Source organism: Pseudonaja textilis, chromosome 8 (assembly GCF_049901715.1).
Source record: "Pseudonaja textilis isolate UNSWEBS1 chromosome 8, rPseTex1.2, whole genome shotgun sequence".
Taxonomy (NCBI): domain Eukaryota; kingdom Metazoa; phylum Chordata; class Lepidosauria; order Squamata; family Elapidae; genus Pseudonaja; species Pseudonaja textilis.
The window spans coordinates 10,007,411-10,023,575 of NC_141997.1; the positions used below are offsets into that span (position 1 = coordinate 10,007,411).

Here is a 16,165-nt window from a genome sequence, read left to right on the forward strand (position 1 = left end):
CAGTTCTGTGGGCATGGCTTGGTGGGCATGGCAGAGGAAGAATACTGTAATAATAATACCAGTCAGAGGTGGCATTTGCCGGTTTTCTGAACTACTCAAAATTTCTACTACCGGTTCTCCAGAACTGGTCAGAACCTGCTGAATACCACCTCTGATATCAGTACTGTATATACCAAAACACTACTGAGAATATAGATGAGGTAAATATTTCACATCTACAATTTGTTCATTAAATGTTAAGCCATCTGATATGTAAACTGTTACTCTGCTCCAGTTTGTAAATTTATATATCTAATTATATCTGAATGATGATCTGAACACAGTTGCAAATAAGAGGGTGAATCCCTATAAATTGATGATTGACTGTCTGTTCCGTTATCTTCTCTGGGTTACTATTATAATAAGAACGAAGGAATGATATTTTATTTTTATTTACCATGGTAATTCCTGAATTACCTCAATTATCAGAAATCCACTTTCCACCTGAGTTAAACCAGAAATCCACTTTCCTCATAAGTTGGGTATACGGTCAATTTAGAAATGTAAGCTAAGTGCATAAAAGACCACATTATTTTTAACAACTATGTCAAGGTGCCACTCAAACTATCATGTTATAATATCTGCCTAAATTGTATTCATTGGCAGGATTAAGATGTGCACGAAAATAAATATGGAGGACTTCTTGACAGCACATCATGAGATGGGGCATATTGAATATGACATGGCCTATGCTAATCAACCTTTCCTGCTGAGAAATGGGGCCAATGAAGGATTCCATGAAGCTGTTGGGGAGATCATGTCACTTTCTGCAGCCACTCCAAAGTATCTGCAATCCCTTGGCTTACTAGAACCTACTTTTCAAGAAGATGCAGGTGAGATGGCAGAGCATGCTGCCAAGTATTACCAGTTTAAGAACTATCATTGTAAAAAAAATATTATTGTACAGAGTGCTAATAGAAATTGGTGAAGATGAAAGAGCAGATGGAGAAGTTAGCATTGCTTCTTTTGGGAGTTATTTGAAAAAAAAAAAACTAGCTAGCTTCTACCAAATTATTATTATTTTGTCTTCTTTAACAAAAAAATTTAAATGTAGAATCTTAAGAAAATATGAAAGATTGCTTTTCATATAAAGCTCCTTCTTTCAGGTATAAGGGATAGTAGGAACTTTGTGAACAATTACTTTGTATGATACCAATTTTTATTTTTAGGATTGTAATTTCAACAACACAGAATTTCTATTTAATCCTTTCAATCAATTTTGTTCTTTTCCAGAAACGGATATCAATTTTCTGCTCAGACAGGCCCTCACTATTGTTGGAACAATGCCTTTCACTTACATGCTAGAGAAATGGCGATGGATGGTATTTGCTGAGCAAATCCCCAAAGATCAATGGATGAAGAAATGGTGGGAAATGAAGTAAGTAAAAGACTTAAGTAGAGAAAAGTATGAAAAATCTTTGGAATGCTGATATTTTTTAGCTCAGTAAATATTTATTATTAGTAAAGAGTGATGGAAATGGAGCTTATTGAAAGTTCATTTATTCTCTATTTCATTATCAGGTTTATGGTACATTTGTCAAAACATGCTCTCCTGACAGAATGCCCTTATTATAGGGAACAATAAAAAAGGGATAGAAAACCAATCAGATATGATCTGAGGTCTCAAATATCTCATGATGATAGCTCTAAAACACTGTTTTAGGGGTAAAATAGATATATTGAGTCTTTGTTTGACTCTGTCAATTATCTTTGAGAGTTGGGGTTGTTCTGGCCACTCCTTGAGGCTTTGGTCTGCCTTCTCCTCAAGAAGCTATCACTGATCCCACCACAGTGAACAATTTCATCCAGTATTTAACTTCCCTTTCTGATGAAAGGTTGTGGAGAAGGTGGTTGCACAGCAGCTTCAATGGACCCTGGATGAAGTGGAATATTTGAATTCATTTCAATCAGGATTCAGGCCTAGAAATGGAGTGAAAACACCATTGGTCATACTTTTGGATGATTTTCTGGCTGGAGTGGGACTTGGGTAATTCATCTGTCCTTGCTCTCCTTTATTTCTTGGCTGCCTTTGATACCATAGAACATGTTATTCTTTTCCTTCCTATGAGAATGGACCAATGTTAAATAGGAGTCAGAAATACTACCTGCAGCCCCTACTATATGGGATGTCACAAGGCTTGGTACTCTCTCTACTCTCATTTAATGTTAGCTGTCACCATGAGTGGGGGGGTATCATCAGTATGTTGATAATATTAAATATACACCTCCAACCCTGGAGCATTAAATGATGCCATTGATTTTTTTGTCCCAGAGTTTGGAAACTGTAGGAGTCTGAATGCAGAACAACAGACTTCAACTGAACCCTGGCAAGACTGACAAGTGGCTTGGGTTTTGGGGCTTTCTGGAACTGGGAAACTGGGATTTTACCATCTTTGGCTCTGTTATGGTGGCTCTACTCCAGATGGGGACATCAGACAGGCCTTCTAGGCTCATGATTCCTGATCAGCTTTCTAGTTACTCAGAGGGAGGCCTTTGTACAACTTCATGTTGTGAATCAGTTGTTCCCTTTTCTGGATGATGAGGCTCAGCCCAAAGTCTTTCATGACCTGATCACTTCCAGAATGCATTTTGCAATGCAGTCTGCATGGAGCTGCCCTTGAGGATTATGTGAAAGCTTCAGCCAGTGCAGAATATGACTGCATGGACAGTTATGTGTGCTTCTTGGTTGACACGTTATACCTCTGTTTCATAAATGGTACTAGCTGCCACCTGTATGCTAGTTTTGACCTTCAAAGTTCTGTATATCATGGATCCAAGTTATTTGGTGAACTGCCACTTCCTGATCATATCTACCCATTTTATTACCACCCTCCCCCATGCGAGGTTAGCCTAATCTCTATTAGCATTTTGGAAGGCCTGAAAATCTGGTTCTTCTAGCATATTGGGGATCCCCACAGGGAGCCTGTGAAATAATTGTGTTATGTTTAGATGGGTGTTCTCCCACAAACTTTTTATTTACTCTACTGACCTCATCTTTATTTTTTATTTTTAGAGATTTTTAATTGTTGTGATATTGTTTTAACTGTTGGTGGTACACCATCCAGACTCCAGAGTCATGTTTAGTGAAATGTGCAGTCATAGAAATGTATTGGAAATAAGGAAAGTATTATAAAAAGGGGCATTCTGTGGTTTCTGGTGATGTCACATCGGCATATCTCCTCTTGTGCTTGGAGAGTTAAAAAAGAAGGTGTCGGACTGGCTCCTGCTTCTTCCTAGGAAAGAACGACCCTTGACTCCATAAGTTTTACAGAAAAGATACTTTTACTAGAGATGCTGAATGCAGCGTTGTTGAGGCAAGTTCTGAGGAAAAACCACATGAAAATCATATATTGAAAGCAATCTCCAGTGCCCCAAATCCTCCCCCCGCCAAAACCAGTCCAATCAGGTCTTGTTCCAAAAGTTTTAGGAACTCAGTGCCTCAAGCACTGTAAGTTCCTTTCCCAGGGCAAGTGTCCATGAAGCTCAGCAGATGGCTTGGTTTGGCACCTCTGATTCCTGTTAGTATCCATATCCCCCACTTTCCCATAGCATTCTTTCACACCCCCAGTATGCTTCCCCTTTCAGATGCCCCCTCACCCCTGGTTATAGGAGTTGCTAGTGAGCTTGGAGAAAGCGAAGATGAGCAGCTGACAGAAGGGTCATCCCAGCAACAAACAGGTGGCTGAGCTGATCCTAATGGATGAGATGCTGCATCTTTTCTGAAAGAAGGATTACTGCAATAGTTTGAAAACTCAATAATATGCCAGCCTCAGTTATTTCCCCATCTCAGGTAGCCATCACTTTATCTACTCTACTCCATTTCCATTTTAACTTATAGAAAGGTGGAAGTAAAAAATGACAGAAGGAAAGCAGAGTTAGGAACACTGAAAGAACCCTTTATTCTAAGCCCAACATTTAAGCTTAATTCAAGTTCCGTTGCACTTGTCCCTAATGTGGGTTATACAAAACAAGGTTCTGATTCAGGCTATTATATTATATTATCAGAAAGGTAAATATACTTGAGATGCCTGCCTTGAGGACAGTGCTCTTTCTTTTATAGGAGGGATTTAGTCAATGTATGTGTGAAACTGGGGCAAATGCTTTTATAATACATAAATTTTACATATTTTTAACAGTTGAATTTTTAATGCAACAAAGTGCCTAACTTTAAATCTTCTTTCCTTCTCAAATTCTGATGGAACCATTTCTCTTTTATGCAGGCGAGAGATAGTTGGGGTTGTGGAACCATTGCCTCACAACGAGGAATATTGTGACCCTGCTGCTCTATTTCATGTTGCCAATGACTACTCTTTCATAAGGTTTAACTTGAAACTCTTACTTTCTTTTTTCTTTTTACTATTTTTGTTAAAAAGAATTACAATCTATTTTTGAATTTCTCAAATTGAAGCACCACTTTAAAACTTTGCACAGCTAGCTCTCTTTTGACAAAATAGTGGCAAAAATGATGGTGACATGTGGAAAACAGGCTGAATGAAATAACTTAATGTGATCAGAATTTTAATATAATGAAATTATTTCTATAAAAATAATTTTATAAAATATTGTATTTATTTAATTTCTATAGCTGCCCAATTTCAGACAAATGTTGATATTCTTACTGTAATCAGTAAATTGGTTTTCTCCCTTTCCCTTTTCTAGATATTATACAAGGACCATTTACCAGTTCCAATTTCAAGAGGCACTTTGCAAAGCTGCTGGTCACACAGAGGAACTTTATAAATGTGACATTTCTAATTCTAAAAATGCTGGACGCATTTTGAAGTAAGCAAGAACTTGCTTCACAGGGTATCATTTGAATGGCTATAGTGAAATAATTTTTTAGTGTGTGATCAAGATATCACTGCAAGTAATGTTAGTCTACATTTGCTTTAAAAGATAGTAAAATGAAAATTAAGCCTCTCTTGTCCCTGTCAATTTCAAGTTACAAACGTGCTATTATAGGTTTAAATTCTGGATGGAGGAAAAGCAAATGCTAACATCCACATGAATCTAAAATCTAAAGGAATCTCTCAATAATCCAGGTGACTTTATATAGTTCTTATGAATTTTAGAGATATGTCATATTACCTGAAAACTGATGTTATAACAGCAATTGCACAGAGGAAGTTCCAGAGGTAGGCTGCTGCCGGTTCAGACCGGTTCACCCCTACCGGTAGTTCCAATCACCGGTTGGGCCCACCCCCAGCGCTATTCCGTCCTAGATATCTCACTCTCTGGCTCACTCGCCCTGCCCACGCAGGCCAGCTGATTTCCACACCTCACCTGCTCTATTTACTGTGGCTGCCCGAGAAGGTGTGCTGGAAGCCGTGCACATAAAATCACCATGTGTTTGAAGCTGCGCGCACGTATACACATGCTCACATTTTCTGTTCTGCACTATGTGAACTGGTTGTTAAATCATGTGAAGCCCACCTCTAGGAAGTTCTGTTCTGTATTTTGTTGTATACTTTTAAGAGTTTTCTGGGTTTCGAAGAGATTGCTCTTCACTCTAGCATCAGGCATGCACAGGCATGAAAAACTGGGCCGTGTTTAACTGTAACAGATAAATTCTATTATCCTGTTCATTTGAGACATTTGCCACAGTCTTTGCTGATGCTGATTACAATTCACAGAGTAACTCTTCTTGAATTTAGTACACCTTGTCTACTCTTAACAAGTGATCAAAATTTCATATTTCTTTTTTTAATACAGGGATATGCTTGCTTTGGGTAGTTCCCAGCCTTGGACAAAAGCTTTAGAAAGTATTACAGGAACCCAAACGATGGATGCAAAACCATTTTGTCAGTACTTTGATCCCTTACTCAAGTGGCTGGAAAAAGCCAACAGCAATGAAAATGTTGGTTGGAATGTAAATTGGACACCATGTAGGTTTTGTTGTAATATGTCCCTCTTTTTTGGAGTGGGTGGGGGCATCCTTGTCTATTGATGCTGCTCATTGACCATTGCAGAGAAAGAAGTGAAAAAACAAAACAAAATTTCAGTAGCAATTTGAATTGTAAATAAGAATATTTTGAAGTATACATTATTAATTTTAAGTTATTTATTTTTCTCTCTGTTTAAATCTAGATTCTAAGGATGCCATCAAAGTGAGGATCAGTTTGAAAACAGCTCTGGGTGATGATGCAGTGAGTACATGATGTCAGGTTAATTTCATTATTTGGGATTTATTTTAAGTAAAATGAAAATAGATCACTGTGCAATCCTATGAAGATAGAAGATAATTCTTACCTTTAGGCAAGCAATAATGGTATGATGGGTGAGCGGGGGGATGGAAGAGTCATGGAAAATAGAAAAAATGTGGAAAACTGCACACCAGAACAACTAGACACAAGAACAGTTTTTTTCCCAAAAGTCATCACTCTGCTAAACAAATAATTCCCTCAACACTGTCCAACTATTTAAAAAGTCTGCATTACTATTACTATTAATCTTTTCATCAATCCTTATCACCCATCCCCTCCAACTTGTGACTGTAACTTTGTCGCTTGTATCCTTACGATTTATATTGACTGTTTCCTAGTATGATTTAATTGCTTACTGCACCCTATGACTATCATTAAGTGTTGTAACTAATGATTCTTGACTCTTGGCGAATGTATCTTTTCTTTTATGTATACTGAGAGTATTTACACCAAGACAAATTCTTTGTGTGTCCAATCACACTTGGCCAATAAAGTATTCTAATTCTAATTCTAAAAGCTTGAATTTCAGTGAACATTGTGTAAAAGATCAATGCAACTGGAAATCCCTTTGTAAAATTTTGAGCTTTCATACAACACACTATTTTTACTGACGTTTGAGACATTTTTTTCTTTTCTGGCCAACATAACAAAGACATCTAAATTGATGCTCTGGAACAACACCACTTTTTTAAAAAGTTGTTTTTAATTCAAATTCCAGTCAGCCATGACCCCAAGAGGCAGGCTGTTTCAATGTTTAATAGTTCTTACAGTCAGGAAATTCCTCCTTAATTCAACAGGTTTCCATCTTAAAAATAACCATCCTTTGATTTTGGGGGGTGGGGTTCTACCCTCAGAAACAACAAAGAATAACTGAACAATTCTATGCTTTTTATAACAGTCTTTCCATTATTCAAGACAGCTATTTTATCTTCCTCCTATTATTATTTTTTTATAAAGAAAACTTTTTCTGATTAAATGGTGAAAACTTCATTCACTTGCATGGGGTGGAGGAGGTGGAGAAAGTAGGAATCCCTGTAACTTGAGGATAGTTTGGAGGCTGACTCTATATTTATAGAGATCCTAACATTGTATCTGAATTCAACTGTGTGTTCAGTTACATAGATGAAATCATGTATACAGAGATGTTTCCAGAAAGGTGAAGGTAATTTGAAGGTGTTATATCTAAACATGCAGCTGCCCAATGTAATTGTCATCTTGAATTTACAGTACAACTGGGATGAGAGTGAAATGTATTTATTTAAATCAACCATCGCCTATGCCATGCAGAAGTACTTTTTAGAAGTCAAGAATAAAACGGTGCCGTTTCAGTAAGTATATTCCTCCTTTTATTTTCAAAGGGGATTACTTTTTTACTATTTCATGACAGTGGTGTCTGCAAATGGAAATCAAACAAAATAACACTCCATTTATAGTGGGGTGCCCTTCAGTTTCACTGACATGACTTTCGTTTTGTTTTTCTTCCCTTGAAGAGACCATTGATCTGTGATTACATCTAGATGTGTGTGTGTGTGTACAGTGTTTGTGTGTGTGTTTTATGTGTGTGTGTAGTGTTTGTGTGTGTGTTTCACATATTTTAGACTACATTAATCCAGGGGAGAAACACAATAGTTTACAGTAACAGTCTATAATTAAAACTTCCATAATATATATTTAATAATAAAAATATCCATGGCAAAAATTAACAGATATCTGTAACAACAGATATAGCATTACCCTATACCTTATATGATTATAATACTAATCATAACAACTAGTAATAAAAAAGATGATGAAGACATATTAAGCATAGGAAGATCCCTCTCTCTCTTAGCTTAAATAATTTATGGAATAGTGTAATAGATGGGATTAATTTTAATTTTAAAGACTTAATTAATTAATTACATTATTAATTATAGAAATTCTATTTCCATTTGAAAACAGGAGAGAAAAAGGTAACTTCACTTTGCCCACAATACCAGCTGAACTCTATTTTCTATCCTCCTAGAATGTTTCATATGGCTCAATTGAGGAATGGAAAAAGAGGAAAGGAGAAACAAGAAAAGGAAAAGGAGAAAAGTGGAACATATTGTTAAGAAAATAAAATATAGAGATGGCTAAAAAGATAATAGAGGGAAATATCTGATATGAAAATATGTGTGACTGAGACAAGATGTTGCTTTATCCTTTCTAATCATTTGTGTAAGGCTGCCAGAAGTATAGAGTCAAATAATTTGATCCTGGAGGAAAAATTCTTATTCTCTATGTAAAGAATATTAAGTTATTTTTAGTTATTGGTGTCCATTTATTTTGATTCAAACTGGATATTTCATAAGAAGATTAAATGTGTACTTTTTTATTATTTGAGCTCATTTCCCAGTTTTTTGTATATATATAAACATTTATTATGTAGTCAATACACATCTTCCAATGACAATAGAAGGGAGGGATCCCTTTGTTGGCATATACAGTAATTTGGATCAAATATTAACATGGATAGTTCTAAGCCTGACTATTTCTAATGAATGCAATTTTCTCTCCCACCAGAACAGATAATGTCCACGTGAGTGATACGACACTGAGGATCTCCTTTTATTTTACAGTCAGCATGCCAAACAATATTTCAGAATTGGTTCCTAAATCTGAAGTGGAAGAAGCAATCAGGTGAAACTTTGGACTTCAACCAAATCAATAGGGTCAGGGTGATTTGTACTTGGATGGGAGATCTTTAGGGAATATCAGGACTATAAACTTAAGATTGTTAATTCAAAAAACATCCCAGAAGAACATCATGGTAGTAAACTACTTCTATGTTGTTTTCATGAAGTCATAAGTCAAAATACAACAACTTTTTTAATGCAGGAACGTAGAGTAAAGAATGGATGAGTTGTTGGAAAAATTGCCGTACAGGCAACATTAAATTATCTTGCTTTGTGTATATTATCAAGTTCAGAATGAGAAAACCACATAATATTGATGTTAATAAGTTGATCAACATCATTGGAATATGGATAATGAGCTCATATACAACATACAACACATGATTTTTTTCAGAGTGAAATTCAACAGAGTAAATAGATAAATCAAAGTATGTTCACATTGTATTGAACTGTCAGACTGCAATCACATATAAATTTAGGTAAATAAATTATAATGAATGCAACATAAGACTGAAAAATAAAAACTGAATTGCAAGGCAAACAAAATAAGAATATGTCTTTTACCACTTTAGAGTAGTTTAAAAGTCTAAAAACATTTAAATATACTACAGTATCAGGAAAGCTGAGAATTGTCAATGGGGTCTCCATAAATAGTGAATGTATAACTTTTTATTTCCTGATAAAATGAAAAAGGCCAAACTAAACAGCAGAAATTCCGAGAGAGAGAGAAGGAAGGGAGGGAGAGAGGGAGGGAGGGAGGGAGGAAGGAAGGAAGGAAGGAAGGAAGGAAGGAAGGAAGGAAGGAAGGAAGGAAGGAAGGAAGGAAGGGAGGGACAAGCGCCTAATACTTGTGCGTATCACTGCAGGGTCACTTTACAATTGCAATACACTTTGGTAGAATGCCTGGAAATATTTTAAAGAAAATTTTCAACTTCATTTACAGTCTATCTCGGGACCGTATCAATGAAGCTTTCAAACTGACTGATCAAACTTTGGAATTTGTTGGCCTCTTACCAACATTGGCACCACCTTATGAATCACCCATAACGGTGTGGCTTGTAGCATTTGGAGTTGTGATTGGTCTTGTAGTGATTGGAATCATCACCTTGCTCATTATTGGACAGAAAGATCGAAAAAAGTAAGTGCTATTTATGGATGCTGTAATCTTAAATCAAGGTTCATTTTGTACAATATATGACATGTTTCTCAATCTTGTGAATTTTAAGGTAGGTGGACTTCAACTGTCAGAATTCCTCAGCCAGCTTCTTTCTCAGTTCATGTATCACACTGATACTTTTAACCAATACCTAACATGTCTCAATTGCTCGTCAAGACTGATATTAAGCAGAATTTTACTAGAAAAACACTGTGTTTTCTGTGCACATGTTGTAGTTTTTAAATAGCTAAATACTAATCAATGTATTCTTTTTACAGGAAAAAGCAGGCAGCAAAAACTAACTCAATTGAAACTGCTGCCATTCATGAAGATTGTGGACAAAGCAATTCAACATTTCAACTTGATGAAGCTGCCACAACAACTTTCTAAAAGCTAACCAAGTAAATGGATTTGCCCTACATATCTTTGCATGTTTGTGGCCAACACACTAACATACAAAGGGACACATTAATATAGATAATGCTAAAAATAAAGGCTTGGTAAACCAGAAATGGATATGTGGAGCACAGATGAATTCATATAACTCAGTTAATCTTCTCCCCTGCCACTTCTTAAAAAAAATTAACTAAGCAGTTGTGGGTTGCCATTTCTGGCTCAAAACAGTTGATAAGGGTTTTTTTTCAAGAATATACTTCCTATGAAAATATGAAAAATAAAAAATCATGGAAAGGGAGACAGATATTTAGAACAGGGAAGATAGCGATGATTTTTTTTAAGGGTCAAGAATTTTTATAAACTATTGTAAACTGACACTTTGCAACAGGGAAAATAATTTTTTAGAAATTTTCAATTTTTAACAAAAAAAATCATGGGCATAGAGATTGACATTATAGCGACTTACAAAATATATCATATGTTTGAGCTTCTCCCCACAGAAATACTATACATGTATCAAATGCAGGAGTGGGATTCAATTTTTTTAACAACCGGTTCTGCTGGCGTGGCTCGGTGGGCATGGCTGGGTGGTCATGTGACTGGGTGGGTCAAAAGAGAGAAACTCAGTTTAACAATGCTCTTGGAGCAGCGGGTTGGACTAGATGTCCTCTGAGGTACCTTCCAGCCCTGGATTGCTGTGCTGTTTCAAAGCATCCTCTGAAGCTGCGTCTAGTGTCAGGGTTTGTGGTCCTTCCTTCCTCTCCTTTTTCTCACCCTCCCTCCCTCTATCCATCTGTCCATCAATATCTCATTCACTTTCCCTTCCTTTCCCTCTTCCTTCCTTCCCTCCCTTTCTTTCTTTAGCCCCTTCCCTCCCTCCCTCCCCCTCTCTCTCTCTCTCTTTCTTTCTTTCTTTCTTTCTTTTTTCTTTCTTTCTTTCTTTCTTTCTTTCTTTCTTTCTTTCTTTCTTTCTTTCTTTCTTTCTTTCTTTCTTTCTTTCTTTCTTTCTTTCTCCCCTCCCTCTTCCTTCTTTCTCCCTTCCTTCTTTCCCTTTCTTTCTCCCTTCCCTCCCTCCCTCTTTCTTATTTTTCTTTCTCTCCTTCCTTCCTTCCTTCCTTCCTTCCTTCCTTCCTTCCTTCCTTCCTTCCTTCCTTCCTTCCTTCCTTCCTTCCTTCCTTTCCACTCCCCATGCCCTGTTTTGGCCTAGGAAGCCTCCTGGAGCCTCAGGAGAGCCAAAACGGGGGGAAACTGCACCCCTGTGCCCGTTTTGGGCCTAGCAAGCTTCCCTGAACTTACCTTGGAGCCAGAATCAGGCGCATGGGGACTCCTGTGAGGGGCGGGGCGGGTGGGGCTGGGCCAGCTGGTCTTTGAAACTACCAGTTCACTGAACTGGGTGTAAAATTAACATCCGATTCTCCTGAACCAGCCCGAACCAGCTTAATCCCATCCCTGATCAAATGTAAATTGTATGAATTACTAGAAGAAAAATAAAGGGTCTAGGAGCAACTCTAGCCACTTTGAAACTCAATGAACAAAGTAAGAATCCACAATTTAAAAAAGAAGACTACACCAAACTTAAACACAATAGGGACTCCATATATGATCAAAAAGAAGAAAACTGATATACCCAAATTAATTGCAAAAAGGAACAAACAGCTTCCCCCCAAAATGATCCTGTATATATATCTAAAGAGGAAGACCAATGGAAAGATGTCACTTTTAACAGAAAACAGCAACCAAGAGCAAAATCTCTATTATTTATTCTAGTATCCAATGAAGCCCCCCTGGAACTGAACAATTGTTTTCATAGCTTCCCCCTGGAAGAAAATATGCAGGCACCCACAAAAGAGCATCCATCAATAGTTTCTAGAAAGGAGACAAAACCCACATTCCTGTGACAGAAAGAATAGCTTCCCAAACTTCCCTAGGGAAAAAAAAGGCAAATATTGGTGATAGGAAATTCACGAAGGAGGGCAAATATAAGTGTCCCAGGATAATGATGTGAAATTGAATTGAGGGTGGTCACTGGGACCAGAGACTTATTCTTCCAAGTTTATTTACTCATACTGGAGACCATCTTTAGGGAATTTCTCTACTAGGCTATGTGCTTTGGGCTATTCTGTGAGTCATGTTTATGTGGTGCCTTCCTATTGGCTGATCAGTGCGGGCTATTGGCCGTCAATTCCTTGTGCTGCCAAGCCCTCAGCTCCTAAGTATTTGATAGGCTGGTGGTAATTCAGCACTCCTGTTAACTGACAACAGGCCCATTTCCCAGGCTTCAATCATTTCTCTGGCTATCTTTGTGCCTGTACGGCCAGTGGTCTTAGTTGCTGTGAAATTAAATGTGTGTCCATTGAATTGGTAGCCTCACATTACAATGAACAAGTACACACATTTAATTTTGCAGCACTAAGATCAATGGTGCTTGGTCTCATTTTTGTAATAGCTTCTGATATCTCAAAAACACTTATTGGATCATTCATAAATTGTCTCTGGATTCGTGATAATTCAGGCAACTGTTGTTTTAGAAGGTATTTATCTATTTTTAACAGATAAATAAATAAATAAATAAATAAATCCTGTCTTTTATACAAATTTGAGTAAAAATTATGAAATGCCTTTTTCATGAGTTCATTGTCTGTTATTATATTATTACCATCATAATTTTTTTCAATTATTGTCTTTTCTCTTTTTTTCCTTAAATTATATGCTAACCATCTGCCTGGTTTGTTAGCAAATTCAAATTGTCCGGTACTTTTCAACATCAAGATAAATTATTTAGATGAAGGAATAGAAGGGAACTCATCAAATTTGCAGAAGACACTAAGCTGGCAAAAAGACAAAAGACAAGTTCAGGATCTTGACAGACTTGAACAATGGGCCCTATTCAACAACATGAAATTTAATGTGGAGAAAAGCAAGGTTTTACACCTAGGTAGGGAAAACAAAAGGCACAAGTACAGAGTAGGCGAAACCTGGCTCAAAAACAGAAACTAAGTCCTAATAGAAGATCATTTAAACCAGGGGTGTCCAACCTTTCACCTTCCCTGGGCCACATTAGAAGATGAAAATTTGGTTTGGGCCGCACATAAAATAAAATAACAGTAACAATACCTGATCATCCAAAAAAACCATAGAAAACATAGTTAACATATTAAATTTATTTGGAAATGAAGTTAGTGAGATGTTTTTATTATTAATTATTTATTAAAAATTATTTATTTTTTATCACGGTTTTTTCATCACATTTTTTTTATCATGGTTTATTTTCCGGCCAAATTTTGCGGGAAGCTCGCCGCCTCGCGCCTACCTCTCCTCCTGCAAATGGCCCGGCTGGATGAGGCAGGACTGGAAGGCAGAAGCAGCAGCAGCTCGGGGGCAGAAGCAGCGGCGGGGGCAGTGGCGGCGGAGGCAGAAGCAGCAGTGGTGGCGGGGGCAGAAGCGGAGGTGGTGGGGGCAGAAGTGGCAGCGACGGCAGGGGCAGAAGTGGCAGCGGGGGCAGAAGCGGCGGGGGCAGAAGCGGCGGGGGCAGAAGCGGCAGCGATGGCGGTGGTGGCAACAGCAGGAGGTGGCACTCTGACGGCGCCTACTTTTTCTGTTGCTGCTTGGCCTGGCACTTGCCTCACCCTGCCTCACACCTGCTTCTCCTCCTCTTCCTCACTGGCTCTGGCACAAAGGTTGGGGTGGGCACTGGGCCGCATTACAAGGTGACCTGGGCCGCATGCGGCCCTTGGGCCGCAGGTTGGACAAACCTGATTTAAACATACGTGAGCAGTATACAGCAGCAGCCAAAAAAGCTAATGCAATCCTTGGTTGTATAAACAGAGGCATAGAATCAAAATCACGTGAAGCATTAGTACCACTCTATAGAGCCTTAGTAAGGCCATATCTGGAATACTGCATTCAGTTTTGGTCAGCACATTATAAAAAGGTGTTGAGACTTTGGAAAAAGTACTATGGAGATTCCCAGACATCCAAGTCATGATTTTCCTAAAGGTGCTTTTTGAAGAGGCAACTGGACTTTCTGGTTTTTCTTTAAAGACCTTTCATTTCTCATCTAAAAAGCATCTATGACTGGATGGTATGGAATGGAAGGATTTATACTCCTTTGCAGACAGCTGGATATGTTATCATCTATCTCCAGTCCTTTCAACATTTCCAAGAAGGCTCCACATCCGTTTGCATTACTCAGGTGACCTTCATGACACAGATAAACCTCTAGGTGGCCTTAACAACTCGCTTAAAAAATGCAAATGACCAGCTGTCTGCAAGGAGTATAAATCCTCCCAGTCCCCACCATCCAGTCACAGCTGGATGAGAAGCAAAATCAGAGGTGGTATTCACCAGATTCTGACTAGTTCTGGAGAACTGAAAATTTTGAGTAGTTCAGAAAACAACCTCTGACTGGCCCCAGCCCCATCTACTATCTGCCTCCCCAGTCCAAGCTGATTGGCTGGGTCTTCTTTTGTTGTTCTGCACAGGAAAATGGAGCTGGAAAGCAGCTGAGTGGTGTTGTGTCTATAGGACTGGTTGGAGTCCCCAACCAGGTCCGTCGTTCAAGCGGGAGCGCCGACCGCTCCCATTGGCTGAGCCATCTGACAGCCGGCTATAAAAGGGAGCTGTCAGACGGCATCAGCTGTTGCCGCCATCTGATCTGCCGAGTTAGCCAGGCAGACGTGGCAACCCTTTATTCAACTGAATAAAGCCCTTAAACGTTCGCTCTGGCTTCAGTCTCGTGTCTCCGCCGCTCCACAACACTGGCGACGAAGGTGGGATACCAATAAGAGGCTACCAGACGTTCGTTACGAAGAGCTGGTCACTACAAAAAGAGCAAAGTCACGGGCGCTGAAGCCACCGCCGCCGGCGCTCACCAAGAGCGTGAAGTTTAAAAGCCTCCTCAAGCCGAGGAGACAGACGCCGCCTGACAGGCGCAGCCGCAAAACGCTCTTTTAAGAGCGCGGTTTTTCGAAGTCACAGCCGCTGAGGTGACAAGCCTGCCGCCTCAAGATGAATACCAACCCGACATTCCCACCCTTCAAGCCAGCCGAGGAAACGTGGGAGTCATACAGAAACCGATTCATCTACTTCCTTGACGCTATCGGTCTAACAGATGCTGCTGAGCTCAGGAAAAAAGCCTTCTTCCTTAGTTACTGTGGGGCTGCGGTTTTTGACACCGCTACAGCACTAGTTGCCCCTCGCTCTGTCAGGAATCTCCCTTGGGAAGAGCTCCAAGAGATTCTTACCAATCACTACTCACCTAAGCCCTCCCAGATAGCTAGAAGACATGCCTTCAGAGCTAGGAAGCAGGCTGAGGGGGAGTCAATTAGTGAGTATATGGCAGCTCTGAGATCAGCTGCCTTACAGTGTGGATTCAGAGACTATCTAGAAGACATGCTTTTAGATCAGATTGTCTGTGGAGTTAGGGACCTCAGGCTTCAAAGACGCTTACTAGCCAAAAAGGACTTAACCCTAGCTTTAGCTATAGAGGAAGCTCAAGCTGCTGAGCTCTCTGCCCAATCAGCAGCAGAAATACAAGGGGCTCCTATCAGACCCAGCAGCTCCACTATTCACTCTGAAGAAGTTTCCCTTGAAGAAGATCCCATAGGCACTACAGACATAAACCGCCTCAGGCAACTAAAACCTTCACAAGAAGGAGCAGGGCAAAGAAACAACTTCACCCCCAAACAGCCTCCCTTTTGCCCAGGCTGTGGAGG

General features: G+C 39.0%; 1 protein-coding gene across 2 annotated transcripts in view; it reads left to right on the plus strand.

The window, feature by feature from the left end:
- The window catches only part of ACE2 (angiotensin converting enzyme 2), a 32,611-nt gene extending 19,303 nt beyond the window's left edge, over positions 1-13,308 (plus strand). The window contains exons 9-19 of one of the 2 annotated variants that reach the window (XM_087938269.1): positions 646-872; positions 1,273-1,417; positions 4,260-4,358; positions 4,699-4,821; positions 5,752-5,924; positions 6,127-6,185; positions 7,470-7,570; positions 8,787-8,903; positions 9,843-10,037; positions 10,334-10,456; positions 13,186-13,308. In XM_087938269.1, coding sequence (XP_087794395.1) covers positions 646-872; positions 1,273-1,417; positions 4,260-4,358; positions 4,699-4,821; positions 5,752-5,924; positions 6,127-6,185; positions 7,470-7,570; positions 8,787-8,903; positions 9,843-10,037; positions 10,334-10,445 — 1,351 coding nt within the window. In that variant the 3' untranslated portion in view covers positions 10,446-10,456; positions 13,186-13,308. Of the gene's footprint in view, positions 1-645; positions 873-1,272; positions 1,418-4,259; positions 4,359-4,698; positions 4,822-5,751; positions 5,925-6,126; positions 6,186-7,469; positions 7,571-8,786; positions 8,904-9,842; positions 10,038-10,333; positions 10,572-13,185 lie in introns of those variants that run through there. The other variant, XM_026714269.2, reaches the window with a different exon arrangement.
- The last annotated feature ends 2,857 nt before the right edge of the window (positions 13,309-16,165 follow it).